Source organism: Periplaneta americana, chromosome 4 (assembly GCF_040183065.1).
Source record: "Periplaneta americana isolate PAMFEO1 chromosome 4, P.americana_PAMFEO1_priV1, whole genome shotgun sequence".
In the NCBI taxonomy this organism is placed as follows: Eukaryota; Metazoa; Arthropoda; class Insecta; order Blattodea; family Blattidae; genus Periplaneta; species Periplaneta americana.
Window position 1 is genome coordinate 167,471,001 of NC_091120.1, and position 19,788 is coordinate 167,490,788.

The window sequence follows — 19,788 nt, forward strand, 5'->3', positions numbered from 1 at the left end:
TTCCTTCTTGAAAAGAATGTAAGCTTACTGTTAATCTATTACTCGGTATCTACTGACAGATGCATGCGCGAGGTGATTTTTCACAGCATTTAGGATCATGGCCTATATGTCACCATAGGATTCAAGAATGTCACTCAATCTATCGTACGATCGTTCGTGGCAGTTCGTGGACAAAAATCGCATATACATACTGTTTTCGCTGTAAGAAAAATCCTATTGTAAACAGAAGGACGTTGCTGTCATACCCGTGATTGGCTGCCAGTAGAAATACTCACACGACGCACGAAAATATAGTTCCGTATTTGGAAACCATAATCTTGTATTATTTGGAAAAAAAAAATGGAATTCTATTGTTAAATACGACGAAACATATAACTTCACTTATATGTAAAACGCTATGTAAAAGAAAACCTACTTTTATATTTTATTTACTATGAATGCGGATGAATACCAAGAATAATACCTAGGTAGTCTGTTCTTGTAACAGGCTGGCGTCACTTGAGCTCATAGTTGTTCACGTAAGCACGTGGTACTGAAGTATAGCTTCTGCATCCTGGAAGGAATAACTCCTTTGTCCGGCAGCGATTGACCTTACATCCAAGTTTAAAATAATTTAATTACAGTAATTATAAAGTAAAAGTTTCCTGAGCAAACTGTATAGTAGTGAGGATAGGTCTACTTGACGAGTAACGGGAAATGTTTAACATGAAACAGAATGTACAACAGTGGCCTTGAGAATATATAGCGCCAAGCTGCGACCAAATGAAGCCTCACTTCAGTCACGTGGTTTTGTTTAGGCCTACATTAGGATTTTTCTTACAGCGAAAAAATTATAGGTCGCGCAATGAGTCAAATAAGCCTAAGGGCTCCTCCCGGGTCCAGCCTTCGAAAAGCCAAATATACTGTAAAATCAAACCTGGATGTATGCTAAATTTTGTTTGAATTCAAAGCCTTTGTCATAGTTTTGATAAAAAGAATTTACATTACAAGAAAGAGAAAAGTTAAATGATGCCCAAGACAGTCACCAGAAGCAGCACGATCACCACCACCATCACCACCATCACCAGCAGCGGCAGTAGAAGCCTGTCAACAGACAAACCTGAGCTTCAATCTCCACGTGGCAGGTCTCCATGGCCTTGCAGACGCCGGCGCTCTGCCGCCGCAGCTGGATGAGCAGGAGGACCAGCTCCTCATGCGTCCTGCCCAGGAGCTCCCCTGCCGACACGCTGATGCCCCACGGCCCACCGCCGCCACCGCTGCCAATGCTGCCACCACCTCCACCGATACCCCGACTCTGTTTTTAATATCACGTTATTCAACACAGATATACACACTATGTACAATGGATTAATCTTTACTTAAGATAACAGTAAGAATATTAGTCACATGAAACACATAACACAACATTGTAATAAATATATATAGATCATTTTCTTAATTAATAACAGTGTATATCTGCAATAAATGATTTCCTAGCATCGCCACAGATACACTTGATTGTACTTGTCACTATCTCTGTCACTAGAGAGTTATTGAAATATATATTTTCCCCGCCATTCATAAAATATTTTGATATGATACCTCTTGCACAAAAGGGGAGAACTATAACTGAAACTTGATTAATATATTTCAGTATTATTTGTATATATCCTGGTAATAATGAACAGTTTGACTCGTAGACATTTTGTTTTTCAGCATTAACTTCCCATGATTGTATGAGAACGGCAGTTACGTAGACCTTCGGCTCCTCCCTACTACCAACAATGCATAACACAATGTCAATACGGCGGTTGCTGTCGTCTGCGATACAACAAACTTTTCTGTTGATTTTCGAGTTCATCATTTTTTTTCTGGTTATTATATATATAAAGTTGTGTTAACTCTCGCTAAGTGGTTTTATATTTTATTTTATCCGTCTTAGTATTTATTTTATTATTGTAAATATTTTGTTTTATTATTATTATTATTATTATTATTATTATTATTATTATTATTATTAATGACTTAATTTGTATTACTATCTTTGTATCATCTCCGTCACGGATATTCTATTATTATTATTATTATTATTATTATTATTATTATTATTATTATTATGATTATTATTATTATTATTATTATTATTTCTAACATCAACATTATTATTGATCTCTGTAAAATTTATGTAGACTACTGGACTGTACCCGAGCACGAGCATATGCTCATTTCGGATATATATTCATGTGTATCATTTAAAATGTAAATTGTGAATAAATTTGAATTTGAAAAAAAAAAAAAACCAAAAACAAAAAACAAAAATGAAGCCTTCTCATACGAGGGTCGCTTCTAAGAAAATTAACTTTCTCTTTTTATCTTCCGACATTACTGTAAACATAATTCAGACTGTAAACATCTTAACCTTCAAGCCCAGACCTGTTAAGGCTGGTTCACAATAAACCGGGAACGGAAACGACAACGAGAACGAGAAAGGAAATATTGTTAAAATAAATGTATTTAAATGTAAGCAATAACAATTAACGAGAAGCTTGCCGCAGCCCGGGAACGGGAACGTGAAAATTAACTGTGAATGCTCACATTTAAATACTTTTATTTTAACATTATTTCCGTTCCCGTTCTCGTTGTCGTTTCCGTTCCCGGTTTATTGTGCACCAGCCTTAAGTTTAATTTCTTTTTCACCTTACATACATAGCTGTGAATAAAACTTGAGAATGACATCAACTTAAGGGCATCGGCGTAGTTCAGGCGAATGTCACGTAATCATATTACGAATTCTCGGTCTCATCTCGTCAAATATAATCCCGCTTTCACAAATTTCATCGACGATAAATAACTTAGCAGTTGGTAGAGTTGCTAACAGATTAAAAAAAAATCAACTTTCGTTTTAAAATAGCACGCGCGAAAAAAGTGTATGGATGAAGAATGCAGAAATATTTATTATGTTTTAAAGAAATATGAGGCACGGAGGATCGACATGAGAGCTGTAAGGCGGTGGATTAGATGTATGCTATACAGTAAGTGATTGCAGAAACAGCACATTTCATGAAAACTAAATGTTTCAGTAGACACAAAAAACGGTATTACTGGTGGTAGACCACATCATTGGTTATAGTACTGGCTTCTCCAAACAGAAGCCTAATAGATGTGTCGTTTTATACCAAATTTATTGGAATCTAATGAACTGTTAATGAAATAAATCAATATATATATATATATATATATATATATATATATATATATATATATATATATATATTAGTTTGACATGTGCTGTTTCTGCAAGGAAACAAAATTGCAGTATAATACTTCAGTTCAACTAAAGTTTATTTGTCAAATTGGGGATATAATATATGCATAGGCCTACTGTGTACTTAATACATAAGTTCAGCATATAAATGAACTCATTTTTCCACAATAGGCCACTAAAGAATATTATTGTAAAAGTCTTGATATTCATGTGGTATGTAACGCATTAGTTTGCGTATATCGTCAAGCTTCTCTCTTTGAATTAGCACGATTTTGTCTGGATATGCCAATGAAGAAGGTAGATATGGTATTCTCCTTTGTACTTACAATCAAACATTCTCATGGAGGCAGATAAAAAATAATCGTTTTTCTTCCATCATTTTAATAATGGCAAAAGAAATGCTTACACAAATTTTGGCCACTCGGGCGCAATTGCGAAGGCCGTAAAAATAAGAGAAACAAAATTTCATGGAAAGTTTTACTGGAACAGATATAGCAATTGTTGAGTTATTTTCCAACGTATTCACCACCAGAATTGAGACATTTGTCAATCAGTGGGATCAATTTTTGTATCCTTGTATCGTAGATGTCTGCCGTCTGGAATCGGAACCAATGGGTCTGCACATGTCTTTGATATGAGTTGTTTCTGCGCGCTTCCAGGATTTCACAGGTCTCCAAATGTGAGACGGCTATACTGACGTGTGGTTTCTGCATGGAATGGTAGTCCTATATCAACAGTCCATGAAACTCCAATAAACTCATTTCGCCACAAATAGTGACATGTGCTGTTTCTGCAATCCCTGATTCAAGTGTTTTAAAAACATTCGAAATTCGGGCCGCCCTTGCACCCCGGTTACCGAAAGGCGGTAATCTTTGTGAATTTTCTGTAACAAAATCATAAAATGTAGGCTATACAGTAGTCTATCCTACAATGGGCCAATGAATTAACCAAAGTTCCGGAATGTATTAATTGCGTAAGATAAAAAAGAACATGTCCTTGAGGACGACAATTCAATAAAAAGCTGATAAATTTATAACAGCATTGCATAAAAAGGAAAGGTTTTTTGCACCAATAAATTATTCCTTTTTACATTTCGTATAAGATAAAGAGCAGGGATCCCTCTCGTCTCTACACCATTCCCCTCCGCGCGTCGCCAATTGGTGATCAGGAAATCCTATGGAATAAGGATAGAGTGGGATCTGACGGAATGATGTTGAAGTATAATGTGGGGAAAATGGGAAAGCCCCGAGAAAAACCCCAGCTGCGACCTATTCCAGGCGTGGTCGGGATTCGAACTCTGACTACCTGCGTGACAGACTGGTGGTTTAGACTGCGGAGCTACAGCAGGGACATTCGTTACGATATCATCCACTTTTAAGTAAAAAAAAAGTGAAAGGAGGTTCATCGAATCCTTAAAATTGCGTGAAAAGTGTATGCTGTTCAAGATTCTTATTGTGAACATAGCTGGGGTTGTAAGAATGTTTGGGATTTGAAAGGAAAATCTGATATTTCTTTTCATTACTGTTTTCATATTCCCCAAATTTCAATTTAATCAGGCGAGCTTTCTCGTTAACACTTCATAATCGCTTCCTCATTCCATGAGCCCTAGTTTCAAGCAATTGATAGTCGAAACGATTCAGACGTCAATATTACTTCAATAAATTGTTTGAAATTGCAATGAATAGTAGTATATAATTACAGAGATTAAATTAATACCACAGTTCAGTAGATACTTTAGAAATAGACTATCTTAAATTAGTCATTGTTGAAACAAAATTCATTTGTTAAACGCAGGCTGTGGTTTAGTTTTAAACATTGGTTTCGTTGGTGGTGTAATTATTACTAGTATTGTTTCTTACTTCGATAGAAAGTATAAAGTAAATTGAAAAATAAACTTCCAACTCTTTGCGGAATAAACCTTTCATATCGAATTATATAGTGCACATGCTGGGAAGTGATTAAATAGTATTGTTGACGATATATTACATTGTATTTTTAACTGAGAGTTGTGGTTACTATCCATAGCGATAAATCCAATTTGATTTTCAAAAATTCATTCTTGTTTAGACAAGCAGTTAAATTTAAACAGTTTCATAGTATAATAACGTGATACCGGCAGTACAATATAACTACGCAACTACACACTTTTCTTTTAGATTACTCTTGCCGCGATTGCTAGACTGTGACTATAAATTAAGACTTAATAATAGTATTAAGTTTCTTGACTTGTTCCATATTCTAGCTGTGAAGCAATGTACGAATACCGTGGAAAAAAACGTAAAGGTATCCCCGTAACACGCCATGAAGACACTTGGGTGGCATGGAGGTATAGCCCCATGCTTTCCATGACCTCGGCACTAGAATGAGGTGGTTTGGTCGGCACCACGCTCTGACCCTCTTTTACCCCCGGGAAAGACCGGGTACTCAATTTTATAGGAGGCTTAGTGAACCTCGGGGCCGTTCTGAAAGTTTAGCAACGAGAAAAAATTCTGTCACCACCTGGGATCGAACCCCGGACTTTCCAGTCCGTAGCCAGCTGCTCTACCAACTGAGCTACTCATGAATACCGTGGAATGTTAATAAATACAATACAATACAATCGCGACAATGTGATAACAAAACAATATTCGACTTCCACAAGGTGTTCAAGAACAAACTTCAGAAAAGATTTACCAACAAGTGTTCTAAAAACAAATTTCACTGTAAAAAAAATGGAAGAGAAAAAGAGAGAAAATTCCGCCCCCCTCCCTGGAAATAGCCGCTCTAGGGAACTGCCTAAGTTACCTAGGCCTAAATCCGGCATTGAACACAGCTAAATATCTGGACTATTTATAAATAGGGCCTACATTAACACAGATGCATTCTTGACATATTAAAATGTATGATGACGACACAAATAAATACAAAATGTTAGCAATTTTTGACAAGCTATTTCCGATAGCTCTCGAACGAAAGAAAGATATGAGAGGGGTAAGCAGAGAAAAGTAGTACAATGCCGAGTTATAACGCTTGACACTGACATGTCCCGATGGGGAGGGGGGAAGCAAGCACTACCTGCAGAATTTGACTTATGACCTTTCAAACAGCTTACAGCTAGATGAATGTACGCTGCAGGTACTCTATTCTCACATCAATCACTTGTGACACACTCATTTCATCAGCATCACAGTCATTAGCAAGTTCCGCATTACTAACGTTCACAATTCTCAAATATCACTTAAACATCACTCCACAACGAAGTTCGTGTTAATGCAGGGGCAACGTTACTTGTAACATTGTACCGTAACATTCCGTTTGATTCGTTTGGGAAGATATTAAATGAGGGGTGTAAAACATGGTAAGTTACGTTAATGCTGTACCAGCACGTTAATGCTGTACGAGACTACGAAACTATAAGAATCCGTTGCTTGTCGGAATTGCAAGTGAGCAGAGATGAGGCTACAGGATCCGTGAAGCAATTAAGGCAACATCTTCGGTACCGTGAATTTAAAACCTGGTGTGCATACCCCCAGAAAGGAAAAGGAGTTGTATTGTTTGAAGAAGTACCTGCAGCCAACTCGTGGATCATCAAGCATGACGGATTATCAAGTTCTGAATGGAGAGAAATGCTAAAAATGACTGTGATGGTGGCACCAGTTCGTTCTCTCCCTGGTCGCTCTACAGGCACAACCCACTGTAGGCACTGCAGTGAGTATGAAACTTTACCACATGTGCTTGGGAGTTGCCCACAGGGAGAAGTACTCAGAATAAAACGTCACAACACCATACGTTCTATGATCGCAGATGCACTTCGATCCAAAAATCTAGACGTTCACGAGGAAGTTCATTGTATTGCTGATGGTGGAAGTAATCGTAGGATCGATATCATAGCTATAAATAGGAATAAACAGGCAGCCGAAATAATTGATCCTACCATCAGATTTGAAATCTCAGCCACTCAACCATCTGAAGTGAACGAAGAGAAAAAGAAAATCTACGAGCCCACGATTCAGTACCTATCGGCGAAACACAACATAGAAAAAATCACAGTTGCCGGTCTCTTCTTCGGAGCGAGAGGCACCATCCCGAAAGCCTTTGTAAAGTGGAAGGAAAAATACAAGCTGACGAGACATCTTCAAGATGCCATCGTCACCACCATAATAAAATTTTCTGTTGCGATATTTCGTCAGCATCTTTATGGTGTACATTCAATTTAAATTACACTTGGTCCTATTTTTTTTCTTATGTCTTATTCACTTTTGTCTGAAACCTGTTTATATAATTTTTCATTTTAAATTTTATTATGAGCTATTCTGTGTCGCAGGGCAAACCCAAAATATTGGGTCAGACTACTAAATTAAATTAAAAATTCATGCAACATCTTTTTTAAATGCATAATTGATAAAGAAGTAGTGTCAAAATCACTAGGTTTTTTGCCTACGCATAAAAACTGAACAACATGAGAGGAAAACAAGTGGGAGAAAACCACTAAATCAAGATTCAGTGGTGATACCGTCAGAATGAGAATAAAGAAAAACCAGTCAATAAATTAAAAGCCTAAGGATTAATGATGAATTTTGGTTTCCTCAATTTGGTGAACTGCCGAGGATCATAACTTCCTAATAACGAGATGAATGGGTTGTCACTGGAATGAAGTTTCTGGTAGAAGTGTCTTGTAGCTTGTAGCAGATGAGTGTGGAGATAGTCAACCTGTAGATCTTCATGAACTTGTATATTGCTTCTGAACCAATCGCAGGCATGGATGATCCGGAGAGCTCTGTTTTGCGTTGTTTGTAGTGGCTTGAGAGTAGTACGAGGTGCATAAAACCAGGCGGGAGAAGCATAAGTCAGAATAGGAAGAATTAATTGTCTATAAAGATTTGTCTTCTGTTTCAAACTGAGCACTGGAGATCGTAGTAATGAATACATTTGAAAAGTCCGAGCAGTAGCTTTAACAGTAGTAGATACATGCAACAGTTTGTATAGTTACCAGGAAAGTAAAATCTGTATACTTCTGTCATCTGTTGAGATGTTGGAAAACTAACTAATACATTAAACACAGAATGTAAGATATTATATTATACGCTACATATCTCATTTTTTACCAATGTCAGTGACCATGTTTTACGCCCGAGCCCCTCAAATAAAATAGCTATAACAATTGAGCCCTATAGTTCCAAAACGTGTCTTATCCCGAAAATAAAAAAAAAATCAGATAAGTACACTACTGTACTCTACGATCAATACACACCATATTGTCACAAAATAATGTTAAAAAAAATCTTCTCCCACTCAATTTAATAGGAGAAATAAGGTTGATGTTCCAAAATGTATCTTATCCTCCAAAAGTGTGTTTCATAACTTGCCTACTCCATAGAAGTGTTGTCAAAAAGGGGCACAACATTTTTTATATTGAGCTTCAAGTTATTCGCAAAACGTAAAAACGTCAGCTCTAAAGCTTCAGCAGATTTCGAGAAAATAATTTAATATTCTGATAATAAGAAGTTGCGCACTAATATCACCTTAAAAGCATAATGCGATAAGAGTTTTGTTATGTAATATTAGTTACAGTTAAAATATATACCTAGGTAACTTTGCTTTATACTATAATATTGTTTTGATTAGTTTATTGATTACTTTGATAAGGCTAAAGATATCATCAATATCAATTTCAACTTACCACGTCATACTCAATCCCTTTCTTTGAAATATCACTTTCTTTATGAATGAATTGTTTCGTTCACTTAGTATAGTATATGAAATTTATGTGACTATTCCTTTTTAACTCTTTATTATGTTATTAACATTTAAAACACAACTGCAATATTAAAAAATTGGTATTAGTACTTTTGTTTCACAGACAACAAATAAAATATCAAACAAAAAGAAGCCATATAAAAATAGCGACATAAAATTTCACATTCCGTTTGAAGTTTCTGCATCACTGTTTTCTTAGTCCAACAGGTTGCTTATTCATATATATAATTCTTCCTCCTTCCATACCTAGCGCTTGATGCCCGCGCACGACGTCAAGGTCAGAAAAATGCGCTTGCATTGACATCACTGCTCTAGGGCATAGGCTTACTTGGAGACACTCTTCTCTCACAACAAATCATGGATCTTCCATATTAGGTTTTATCAAACTAAAATCACCGAGTAAAATAATATGCTGCATATTTTTTATGTAAAAATACGTGTGGGTGCTAACACCTGTCGACAGGTGCAAAGCTTTGCTATGCAGCATATCTTTATGTAGAATTACGTGCATAGCTTTATTACGCCGCAGCTTTACGTAAAACTACGTGTGGCTGTGAGATCATCTGTCGCCAGATGCCTAGTAAGGGGACAAGGAGAACAAGGGGACGACAATGAGAACTGGGGAGGACAAGGAAAGCGAGATGAATGCAAGCAGAACAAGGAGAATATAAGGAGTAAAGTGAGTACAAGACGAATACAAGGAGTAGAAGGGCAATACGAGAACAAAGGGAAATGCAAGAACAAGGGGAAGACAAGGAGAATAAGGGGAATACAAGAACAACAAGGCTAAGACAATGACAATGGGAATACAAAGGGAACGAATATAAATGGAAAACAAGGAGGACAAGGAGAATAAGAGGAAAACAAGGAGAACAAAAGTGCTAAATTACTATAGCAAAATCCATATCCACGTTTCAATCCAAACATGGAGAGATATGATAAGATAAGGATTTGTAATTTTTCTACGAAGCTCTTCTAATCTAACATTAGAGATTAGACAAGGGTTAGCCTATAGGAATTTTAATCTAAACATGGAGAGGTATGATAGATAAGGATTTGTAATTTTTCTACGAAGCTCTTCTAATCTAACATTAGAGGTTAGACAAGGGTTAGCCTATAGGAATTTTAATCTAAACATGGAGAGATATGATAGATAAGGATTTGTAATTTTTCTACGAAGCTCTTCTAATCTAACATTAGAGGCTAGACAAGGGTTAGCCTATAGGAATTTTAATCTAAACATGGAGAGATATGATAGATAAGGATTTGTAATTTTTCTACGAAGCTCTTCTAATCTAACATTAGAGGTTAGACAAGGGTTAGCCTATAGGAATTTTAATCCAAACATGGAGAGATATGATAGATAAGGATTTGTAATTTTTCTACGAAGCTCTTCTAATCTAACATTAGAGGTTAGACAAGGGTTAGCCTATAGGAATTTTAATCTAAAAATGGAGAGATATGATAGATAAGGATTTGTAATTTTTCTACGAAGCTCTTCTAATCTAACATTAGAGGCTAGACAAGGGTTAGCCTATAGGAATTTTAATCTAAACATGGAGAGATATGATAGATAAGGATTTGTAATTTTTCTACGAAGCTCATCTAATCTAACATTAGAGATTAGACAAGGGTTAGCCTATAGGAATTTTAATCTAAACATGGAGAGATATGATAGATAAGGATTTGTAATTTTTCTACGAAGCTCTTCTAATCTAACATTAGAGGCTAGACAAGGGTTAGCCTATAGGAATTTTAATCCAAACATGGAGAGATATGATAGATAAGGATTTGTAATTTTTCTACGAAGCTCTTCTAATCTAACATTAGAGGTTAGACAAGGGTTAGCCTATAGGAATTTTAATCCAAACATGGAGAGATATGATAGATAAGGATTTGTAATTTTTCTACGAAGCTCTTCTAATCTAACATTAGAGGCTAGACAAGGATTAGCCTATAGGAATTTTAATCTAAACATGGAGAGATATGATAGATAAGGATTTGTAATTTTTCTACGAAGCTCTTCTAATCTAACATTAGAGTCTAGACAAGGGTTAGCCTATAGGAATTTTAATCCAAACTTTTAGAGATATGATAGATAAGGATTTGTCAGCTACGAAGCTCTTCTAATTGTAACATTAGAAGGCTAGACAAGGGTTAGCCTATAGGAACCGAGTCAGGAGTTGACAAAATTCATTACAGAATAATTCAGGACTATTTTATCAGCAAAATAATTTCCGGAACGTATCTTTTCTCGATTTTTTTTGTGAGTTCGCAAATGAAGGGTGTAAAAAAGAGCCAATAAGGCAATTACATCCGACGCCGCGAAAACGCCCAGAGCATTTTAATGACGTTCGAAATTGCATTTTTATACAGAAATCTGTCAATAAAATTAAAATCTGGTTAACATCAGTCGATTATGGGTTTGCCGCGCATATGCTACGGGGGTAATAATCAACTGGAACGAGAGAAATAAATATTACTAATTTTTCTACTATGGTGATCTAAATAAAATATACGATATTAAACAATGAACTAATGATACGTTTCTAACGATTTACTTACAAATGGCTTTTAGAGACTCCGGAGGTTCATTGCCACCCTCACGTAAGTCCGTCATCGGTCCCTATTCTAAGCAAAATTAATCCAATTCCTACCATCATATCCCACCTCCCTCAAATCCATTTTAATATTATCCTCCCATCTACGCCTAGGCCTTCCCAAAGGTCTTTTTTGTCCTGTCTTTCAACTAACACTTTACATGCATTTCTGGACTAACCCATATGTGCTACATGTCCTGCCCATCTCAAACGTCAGATCACTATGGATGCAACAATGAGGTGAATGTCTGGGCTGTCGTAACGGCACTTCTGTATGAAAAGATCCCATATCTTCTACAAGACTCTAGGTTCATTATTGAAGGTCTACAGTAGAGGCGAACAACGATCGAGAAAGCAAGACTAACAGCGCCCGCAAAGCCGAAAACACGCACATGTCGCATCGTTGACGTAAAGAGTGGTTGTGTTTCGAGACGCCGAGATTGATCACTCCCGAAGTCCCGAACGTTAACCAGCCTTGAATCGCCACAGTTGATTATACCTGACTGAACCTGACTGAACTTTTATCTACTTTGACAACTGTTATATATGTATAAACAATCAAGTAGCCTATTTGAAACATCATCTCTACCTTTCAGTGTATAATAATCCGTTCCCCAATCTTTATTTAATTACTAGGCCCTTATTAAAAGGCTAGGAATTTTCTTTTCATATGTTTGAGATCAAGTGTGCAATCGCAAGTAACGAAATATTAACGTTATGTTTTATGTTTCTTAGAAATGAAAATTTATTTGAGAACTGTTTTTTTTCTATTTATATAACCATAGGTAATATCATATAATAGAACCAGAACATTTTGATAACTAAGATACTGTTCTGTTTTGTCTTTTTGTCGCATTTAAACATTTATGTTATTTATTTCAATGATGTATGTTATTCTAAGTTACGAAATTTTTCCACGCCGACCAAATGCTATTTCGAGAATGATGAGCGAGACTTGAAGCGCACGAGAATGACGAGACGAGACTCGAAATACAAATGTAACGAACACAGCGAGCGAGAGCGGCAGTTAGTTTTGTTCATCTCTAGTATACGGTATAATATTTGTAAATCCATTCTAATACTACACTAAAACGCCCAGTGTTTGAAAGGCAAATCAAACATAATAATGGTGAGACGCAGGAAGTGATAAGACTGCAAGTAACTGTTTACTTATTCTTGTAGGTTCTATCGACCATAAACTTTAATACATATCAGAATATTATCTTCAACTAAATGTATGATTACCTAGGAGAGAGGGCAAAGCTTAGTTCGAATTTCCCAGTCCCTGGTCGGGTCAGAAACCCTGATAGAACTGATATTTAACCTTTGCAGTGAATTTCGATAAAGTCTGGAGAACCTAATTAATTTTTTACTTGGTTATTTAACGACGCTGTATCAACTACTAAGTTATTTAGCGTCGATGAAATTGGTGATAGTGAGATGGTATTTGACGAGATGAGGCCGAGGATTCGTCACAGATTACCTGACATTCGCCATGAGGTTGGGGAAAACCTCGTAAAAAACCCAACCAGGTAATCAGCTCAAGTGGAAATCGAACCCACGCCCGAGCGCAACTCAGGATCAGCAGGCAAATGCGCTACCGCCTGAGTCATGACTGTGGCGCCTAATTAATTAAATCCACTCTCCCTATCTCCACGTTGCCTCTTCTAGGATCTTTTAAGATGCAAAGAGAGAGTTATATGCAGAAAGCAACGTGAAGTTGCCGCATTTATTATTATTCCCAAGAAAACTGCAAACATTTACGACGAAGTGAAGAGAAACGACTGGAACATTTGAAATGTGGATATGGAGAAGAATGGATCGTGTGAAATGGACGGACAAAATAAGAGATGAAACTGTGCTAGAAATGGTAGTGACTTATGGGCCACGTTGTATATGTTCATACCATTCAAGTGACCCATATAATTCCAGCAATTACTTTTCTTATACAGAGTGATTCATGAGAATTTACCGTCCTTTACGGAGCTTATTTCTGAAGATATTTGGAACAAAAAATGTTATATAAACATAGTTCCTATTCTCAATATTTTCAGAGTTACACTAATTTAAAGTTGTTTGTAACATATGTTTTTTCTTTAGTTTGAAGGTAAAAGAATAATACAAATAGAGAATGAACCATTCAGAAGTATCATTTCTTTAATTGGCAAATATTATGAAGCTAAAAATGTGCTGTGAACTCCTTAGTTGCTTCGTATAGACACCCTTTTCTATTTTTAACTAGAAAATTACATTATTCTTACGCTCTTATCACGACAATTATTACAAATCACACCACTTCCACCTACTTAATTATTTGCAGTTCAATTTTGCATCTTAATTTACAGTCTTGGAAAGTTTACAACCCATTAAAAAAAATATTGCCGTCCGCTTGAGTACACTTGGCCGCACGCTTGTGAACGGCACTCGTCGCGCTACGTAACTGCTATCTTTGATTTCCGTAGGTCTCGCGCTGGCTGCTGACTGCACGCTGACCAAGATCACACATTCACAGCAATGTGTTCCAATAACGAAACGTAACTCTGTAAATATTGATAATGAGACTCATGTTTATATGACTTTTTTGCTCAGAATGTCTTCGGAAATAAACTCAGTAAAAGATGGTAAATCCTCGTGAATCACTGTATAATTAAGAGTGATTAAGAAGGTTGTAGGCATAATGTTTATACGTTGGCCTTAGCCTCTGAGAAGTGAAGGATCACAGAAAGCGTGTGCTCCGACAGACTGACAAAAGCGCAACTCAATTTTAAATAATAAGCTATTTTTGAAAACTGTTTTCTATGACTTACAGTTCGTACTGAGTATTTATTTTAAGCTTATTTGTACAAATTCCACAAATACTACTAGGTTCAAAAAGTTCCCGGAATTTTACTACCATTTTTCGTATTAATATATAACAAGGGATATTATACATTTGTTTTGTTGGTAACATTCATGATGTCATTTCCTTAAAGTTTGTTGATAATGGCAATTATTGGTTTTGAGTTGTAGGCATTTGTTTATCATAGTGTTTTGTTTGTTCGTCGCATTTTGTAATTATGTCCACAGAGCAAAGTACAAACATCAAGTTCTGTGTTTTGCTGGGGACATGATCAGTATGGCTGATGAAGATGGTGATTTCTTAAACAAAATGAAACTGGTGCTACTTGTACGACCCAGTCCCTAAACGACAGTCATCTGAGTGGAAATCGAAAACATCTCCTCGGAAGCAAAAATTTCCTAGGGACACTTCCAAAGGCAAAGTTATTTTAAATGTTATGTTTTATTTAACGACGCTCGCAACTGCAGAGGTTATATCAGCATCGCCGGATGTGCCGGAATTTTGTCACGCAGGAGTTCTTTCATATGCCAGTAAATCTACTGACATGAGCCTGTCGCATTTAAGCACACTTAAAGCAAAGTTATTTTGGAAGTTTTCTTCGACTCTCAGGGTCTCATGCACCATGAGTTCATTCCAGAAGGTCGTACTGTAACGAAAGAATTGTACGTAGAAACCCTCCGTCGCCTCTGGGACGCAGTGAGAAGGAAACGTCCAGAAAAGTGGGTAGAAAACAACTGGTTCCTTATGCATGACAATGCACCTGCTCATCGCGCAATTATTGTAAAGAATTTTCTTGCCAGGCACAACATAACTGCTTTGGATCACTCACCATACTCTCCTGATCTCTCACCACCTGATTACTTTCTGTTTCCCCGTCTGAAAAGTCATCTGAAAGGACGGAGATTCAATGCTGAAGAGGTTATCGCAAACGCGACGAGAGCACTAAGACGGGTTTCACAAAATGGCTTCCAGGCCTGCTTCCAGGAACTCTACACGCGTTGGCAAAAGTGTGTTGTTGCGGAAGGCAACTATTTTGAAGGGAATGCTGTAGAATAGTGTTTAAGGTACGTTGTTTCTATGATGCTAGCAAATTCCGGGAACTTTTTGAACCTAGTATGTATACGAATTTTCAAAGGAGATTTCAGCTTTATGACTTCAGAAGAGTCCTTTCTTTATTTGGGCTCTATAGTTAGCTAGGATAATGATATGAGTCTTGAAATTAGTAAAAGGATCTTCCTCGCTAATATAATTATGTTACTATGGTCTCGTGAGACATATTAGATCTCAAATATTAACCCCCAAAGTAAAATTAGGACATATAAAACTTTGATAAGACCAATCCTCACTCATGCCTCAGAAGCCTGGATATTGACAAAAAAGGATATAAATAGATTAAACATTTTTGAACGGAAGGTTTTAAGGTCGATCTTTGGGCCAGTCAATGTAGATAATGAATGGAGAGCCCGGTATAATCATGAATTGTATGAACTATTCGGTGAACCCAATATAACATCATTTATAAAAATGGGACGCCTGAGATGGGCTGGTCACGTAATGAGATTAGAGGACTCGAGACCAGCCATCAGAGTCCTCCGATATGAACCAGGGGGAAGTAGACGAAGAGGGAGACCAAAGGTCAGATGGGAGGATGGCATCATGGAAGATGCCAGAACTAATGGAGTTAAAAACTGGATGAATGTTGCTAGAAATAGGGATGAATGGCGGAAACTCCTATGGACAGCCAGGACCCATAATGTGTTATCGAGCTAAGGATGATGATGAGGATGATGATGAAGAGTCCTTTCTTAGCTTTAACGACAACTTTTTGCAATCACACACTGTATTATCCTAATTTTAGTACCGTACAGCTTATTATAATGATATGCTATTCTCATTCGGGCAATGGTTTCAAGACACGTGCTCCCATAGAATCATGGTGAACACAATATTACTTTACCCCTCAAACAGTGCGATTTTCAATATAGAAACATTTTTTCATATGATGACAGTGACTATGTCACTATCACTTGAAGACATACCTAAAATAATTAGAAATAATAATGACCCCACTTGCAGAAGATGTGGAAAAGAAAGACAGTTATGAAATAATGTGCACTGAGATTTTAAAAGAGCTTACTCACCCTCTTCCCCTGGCCCTCTGCGGGTTCACCGCGCTCCACGCCGCCGGAGCTATGTTGGCCGCCGCCCCCGCCCCCACCACCACCGCCGCCCCCACCACCCACAGGCGCAGGGGTGTGGGTGGAGGGACTCGTCTTCCTGCCCAAGCTGTTGCTGGTGCTGTGGTCCTGCGGCTTCTCCTCTGCTGTCAAGGTGATTGTGGGCGGTGGCGGCGGGGGCGGCTGCGGAGTGTCCTTCAGCTGCTGCTGCAGGGACATCGCCGACACTGCCCGCGGAGGCAGTGGGTCACGGCCGATCACCGAGCCGGAACCCGAGGCTGCAGACAAGAAAGAGAAAAATTGTCACTTTAGAAACCAAGCACTTCACCAACACTTCTGTACATATAGAACTTTTTCTCCTATTACGATAATGGAACACTATATAAATCTAGAGCACTCGGCCTATTCCATCCTAAATAGTGTCCTCGGCACATCCAAACCAGTCCAGTGTCTTCGGCCCATTCCATTCTAAACAATGTTCTTGATCCATTCAAACCAGTTCAGTGTCTTTGGTCCATTCCATCCTAAACAATGTCTTTGGCCCAGTCAAACCACCCAATGTCTTCGGTCCATTCCATGTTAAATAATGTCCTCGGTCCATCCAAACCAGTCCAGTGTCTTCGACCCATTCCATTCTAAACAATGTCCTTGATCCATTCAAACCAGTCCAGTGTCTTTGGTCCATTCCATCCTAAACAATGTCTTTGGCCCAGTCAAACCACCCAGTGTCTTCGGTCCATTCCATGTTAAACAATGTCCTCGGTCCATTCAAACCAGTCCAGTGTCTTCGGCCTATTTCATCCTAAACAAAGTCCTTGCACCATTCTAACTAGTTCAGTGTCTTCGGTCCTTTTCATCCTAAACAATGTCTTTGGCCCAGTCAAACCACCCAGTGTCTTCGGTCCATTCCAGGTTAAACAATGTTCTCGGTCCATTCAAACCAGTCCAGTGTCTTCGGCCCATTTCATCCTAAACAAAGTCCTTGCCCCATTCTAACCAGTTCAGTGTCTTTGGTCCATTCCATCCTAAACAATGTCTTTGGCCCAGTCAAACCACCAAGTGTCTTCGGTCCATTCCATGTTAAACAATGTCCTCGGTCCATTCAAACCAGTCCAGTGTCTTCGGTCCATTTCATCCTAAACAAAGTCCTTGCCCCATTCTAACCAGTTCAGTGTCTTTGGTCTATTCCATCCTAAACAATGTCTTTGGCCCAGTCAAACCACCCAGTGTCTTCGGTCCATTCCATGTTAAACATTATACTCGGTCCATTCAAACCAGTCCAGTGTCTTCGGCCCTTTTCATCCTAAACAAAGTCCTTGCCCCATTATAACCTGTTCAGTGTCTTCGGTCCATTCCATCCTAAACAATGTCCACCCTAAACAATGTCTTTGGCCCAGTCAAACCACCCAGTGTCTTCGGTCCATTCAAACCAGTCCAATGTCTTCGGCCTATTTCATCCTAAGCAAAGTCCTTGCCCCATTCAAACCAGTTCAGTGTCTTCGGTCCATTCCATCCTAAACAATGTCCACCCTAAACAATGTCTTTGGCCCAGTCAAACCACCCAGTGTCTTCGGTCCATTCAAACCAGTCCAATGTCTTCTGCCTATTTCATCCTAAGCAAAGTCCTTGCCCCATTCAAACCAGTTCAGTGTCTTCAGTACATCTATCCTAAACAATGTCCACCCTAAACAATGTCTTTGGCCCAGTCAAACCACCCAGTGTCTTCGGTCCATTCAAACCAGTCCAATGTCTTCGGCTTATTTCATCCTAAGCAAAGTCCTTGCCCCATTCAAACCAGTTCAGTGTCTTCGGTCCATTCCATCCTAAACAATGTCCACCCTAAACAATGTCTTTGGCCCAGTCAAACCACCCAGTGTCTTCGGTCCATTCAAACCAGTCCAATGTCTTCGGCCTATTTCATCCTAAGCAAAGTCCTTGCCCCATTCAAACCAGTTCAGTGTCTTCGGTCCATTCCATCCTAAACAATGTCTTTGGCCCAGTCAAACCACTCAGTGTCTTCTATCCATTCAAACCACTCCAGTGTCTTCGGCCCATTTCATCCTAAGAAAAGTCCTTGCCCCATTCAAACCAGTTCAGTGTCTTCGGTTTATTCCATCCTAAACAATGTCCATCCTAAACAATGTCTTTGGCCCAGTCAAACCACCCAGTGTCTTCGGTCCATTCAAACCAGTCCAGTGTCCTCGGCCCATTTCATCCTAAGCAAAGTCCTTGCCTCATTCAAACCAGTTCAGTGTCTTCGGTCCATTCAAACCAGTCCAATGTCTTCGGCCTATTTCATCCTAAGCAAAGTCCTTGCCCCATTCAAACCAGTTCAGTGTCTTCGGTCCATTCCATCCTAAACAATGTCCACCCTAAACAATGCCTTTGGCCCAGCCAAACCACCCAGTGTCTTCGGTCCATTCAAACCAGTCCAATGTCTTCTGCCTATTTCATCCTAAGCAAAGTCCTTGCCCCATTCAAACCAGTTCAGTGTCTTCAGTCCATCCATCCTAAACAATGTCTTTGGCCCAGTCAAACCACCCAGTGTCTTCGGTCCATTCAAACCAGTCCAATGTCTTCGGCTTATTTCATCCTAAGCAAAGTCCTTGCCCCATTCAAACCAGTTCAGTGTCTTCGGTCCATTCCATCCTAAACAATGTCCACCCTAAACAATGTCTTTGGCCCAGTCAAACCACCCAGTGTCTTCGGTCCATTCAAACCAGTCCAATGTCTTCGGCCTATTTCATCCTAAGCAAAGTCCTTGCCCCATTCAAACCAGTTCAGTGTCTTCGGTCCATTCCATCCTAAACAATGTCTTTGGCCCAGTCAAACCACTCAGTGTCTTCTATCCATTCAAACCACTCCAGTGTCTTCGGCCCATTTCATCCTAAGAAAAGTCCTTGCCCCATTCAAACCAGTTCAGTGTCTTCGGTTTATTCCATCCTAAACAATGTCCATCCTAAACAATGTCTTTGGCCCAGTCAAACCACCCAGTGTCTTCGGTCCATTCAAACCAGTCCAATGTCTTCGGCCTATTTCATCCTAAGCAAAGTCCTTGCCACATTCAAACCAGTTCAGTGTCTTCGGTCCATTCCATCCTAAACAATGTCTTTGGCCCAGTCAAACCACTCAGTGTCGTCGGCCCATTTCATCCTAAGAAAAGTCCTTGCCCCATTCAAACCAGTTCAGTGT

At 38.6% G+C, this 19,788-nt stretch overlaps 1 protein-coding gene across 10 annotated transcripts in view; it reads right to left on the minus strand.

Moving 5' to 3' along the window:
- kmr (kramer) overlaps window positions 1-19,788 on the minus strand; it is a 1,522,801-nt gene that overhangs the window by 85,883 nt on the left and 1,417,130 nt on the right. For 8 of the 10 annotated variants that reach the window (XM_069824281.1, XM_069824285.1, XM_069824289.1 and 5 more), the window contains 2 exons: window positions 16,561-16,874; window positions 1,100-1,294 (listed from right to left, as the gene is read on the minus strand). In XM_069824281.1, coding sequence (XP_069680382.1) covers window positions 1,100-1,294; window positions 16,561-16,874 — 509 coding nt within the window. The remainder of the gene's footprint in view (window positions 1-1,099; window positions 1,295-16,560; window positions 16,875-19,788) is intronic. The other 2 variants (XM_069824286.1, XM_069824284.1) reach the window with 1 other exon arrangement.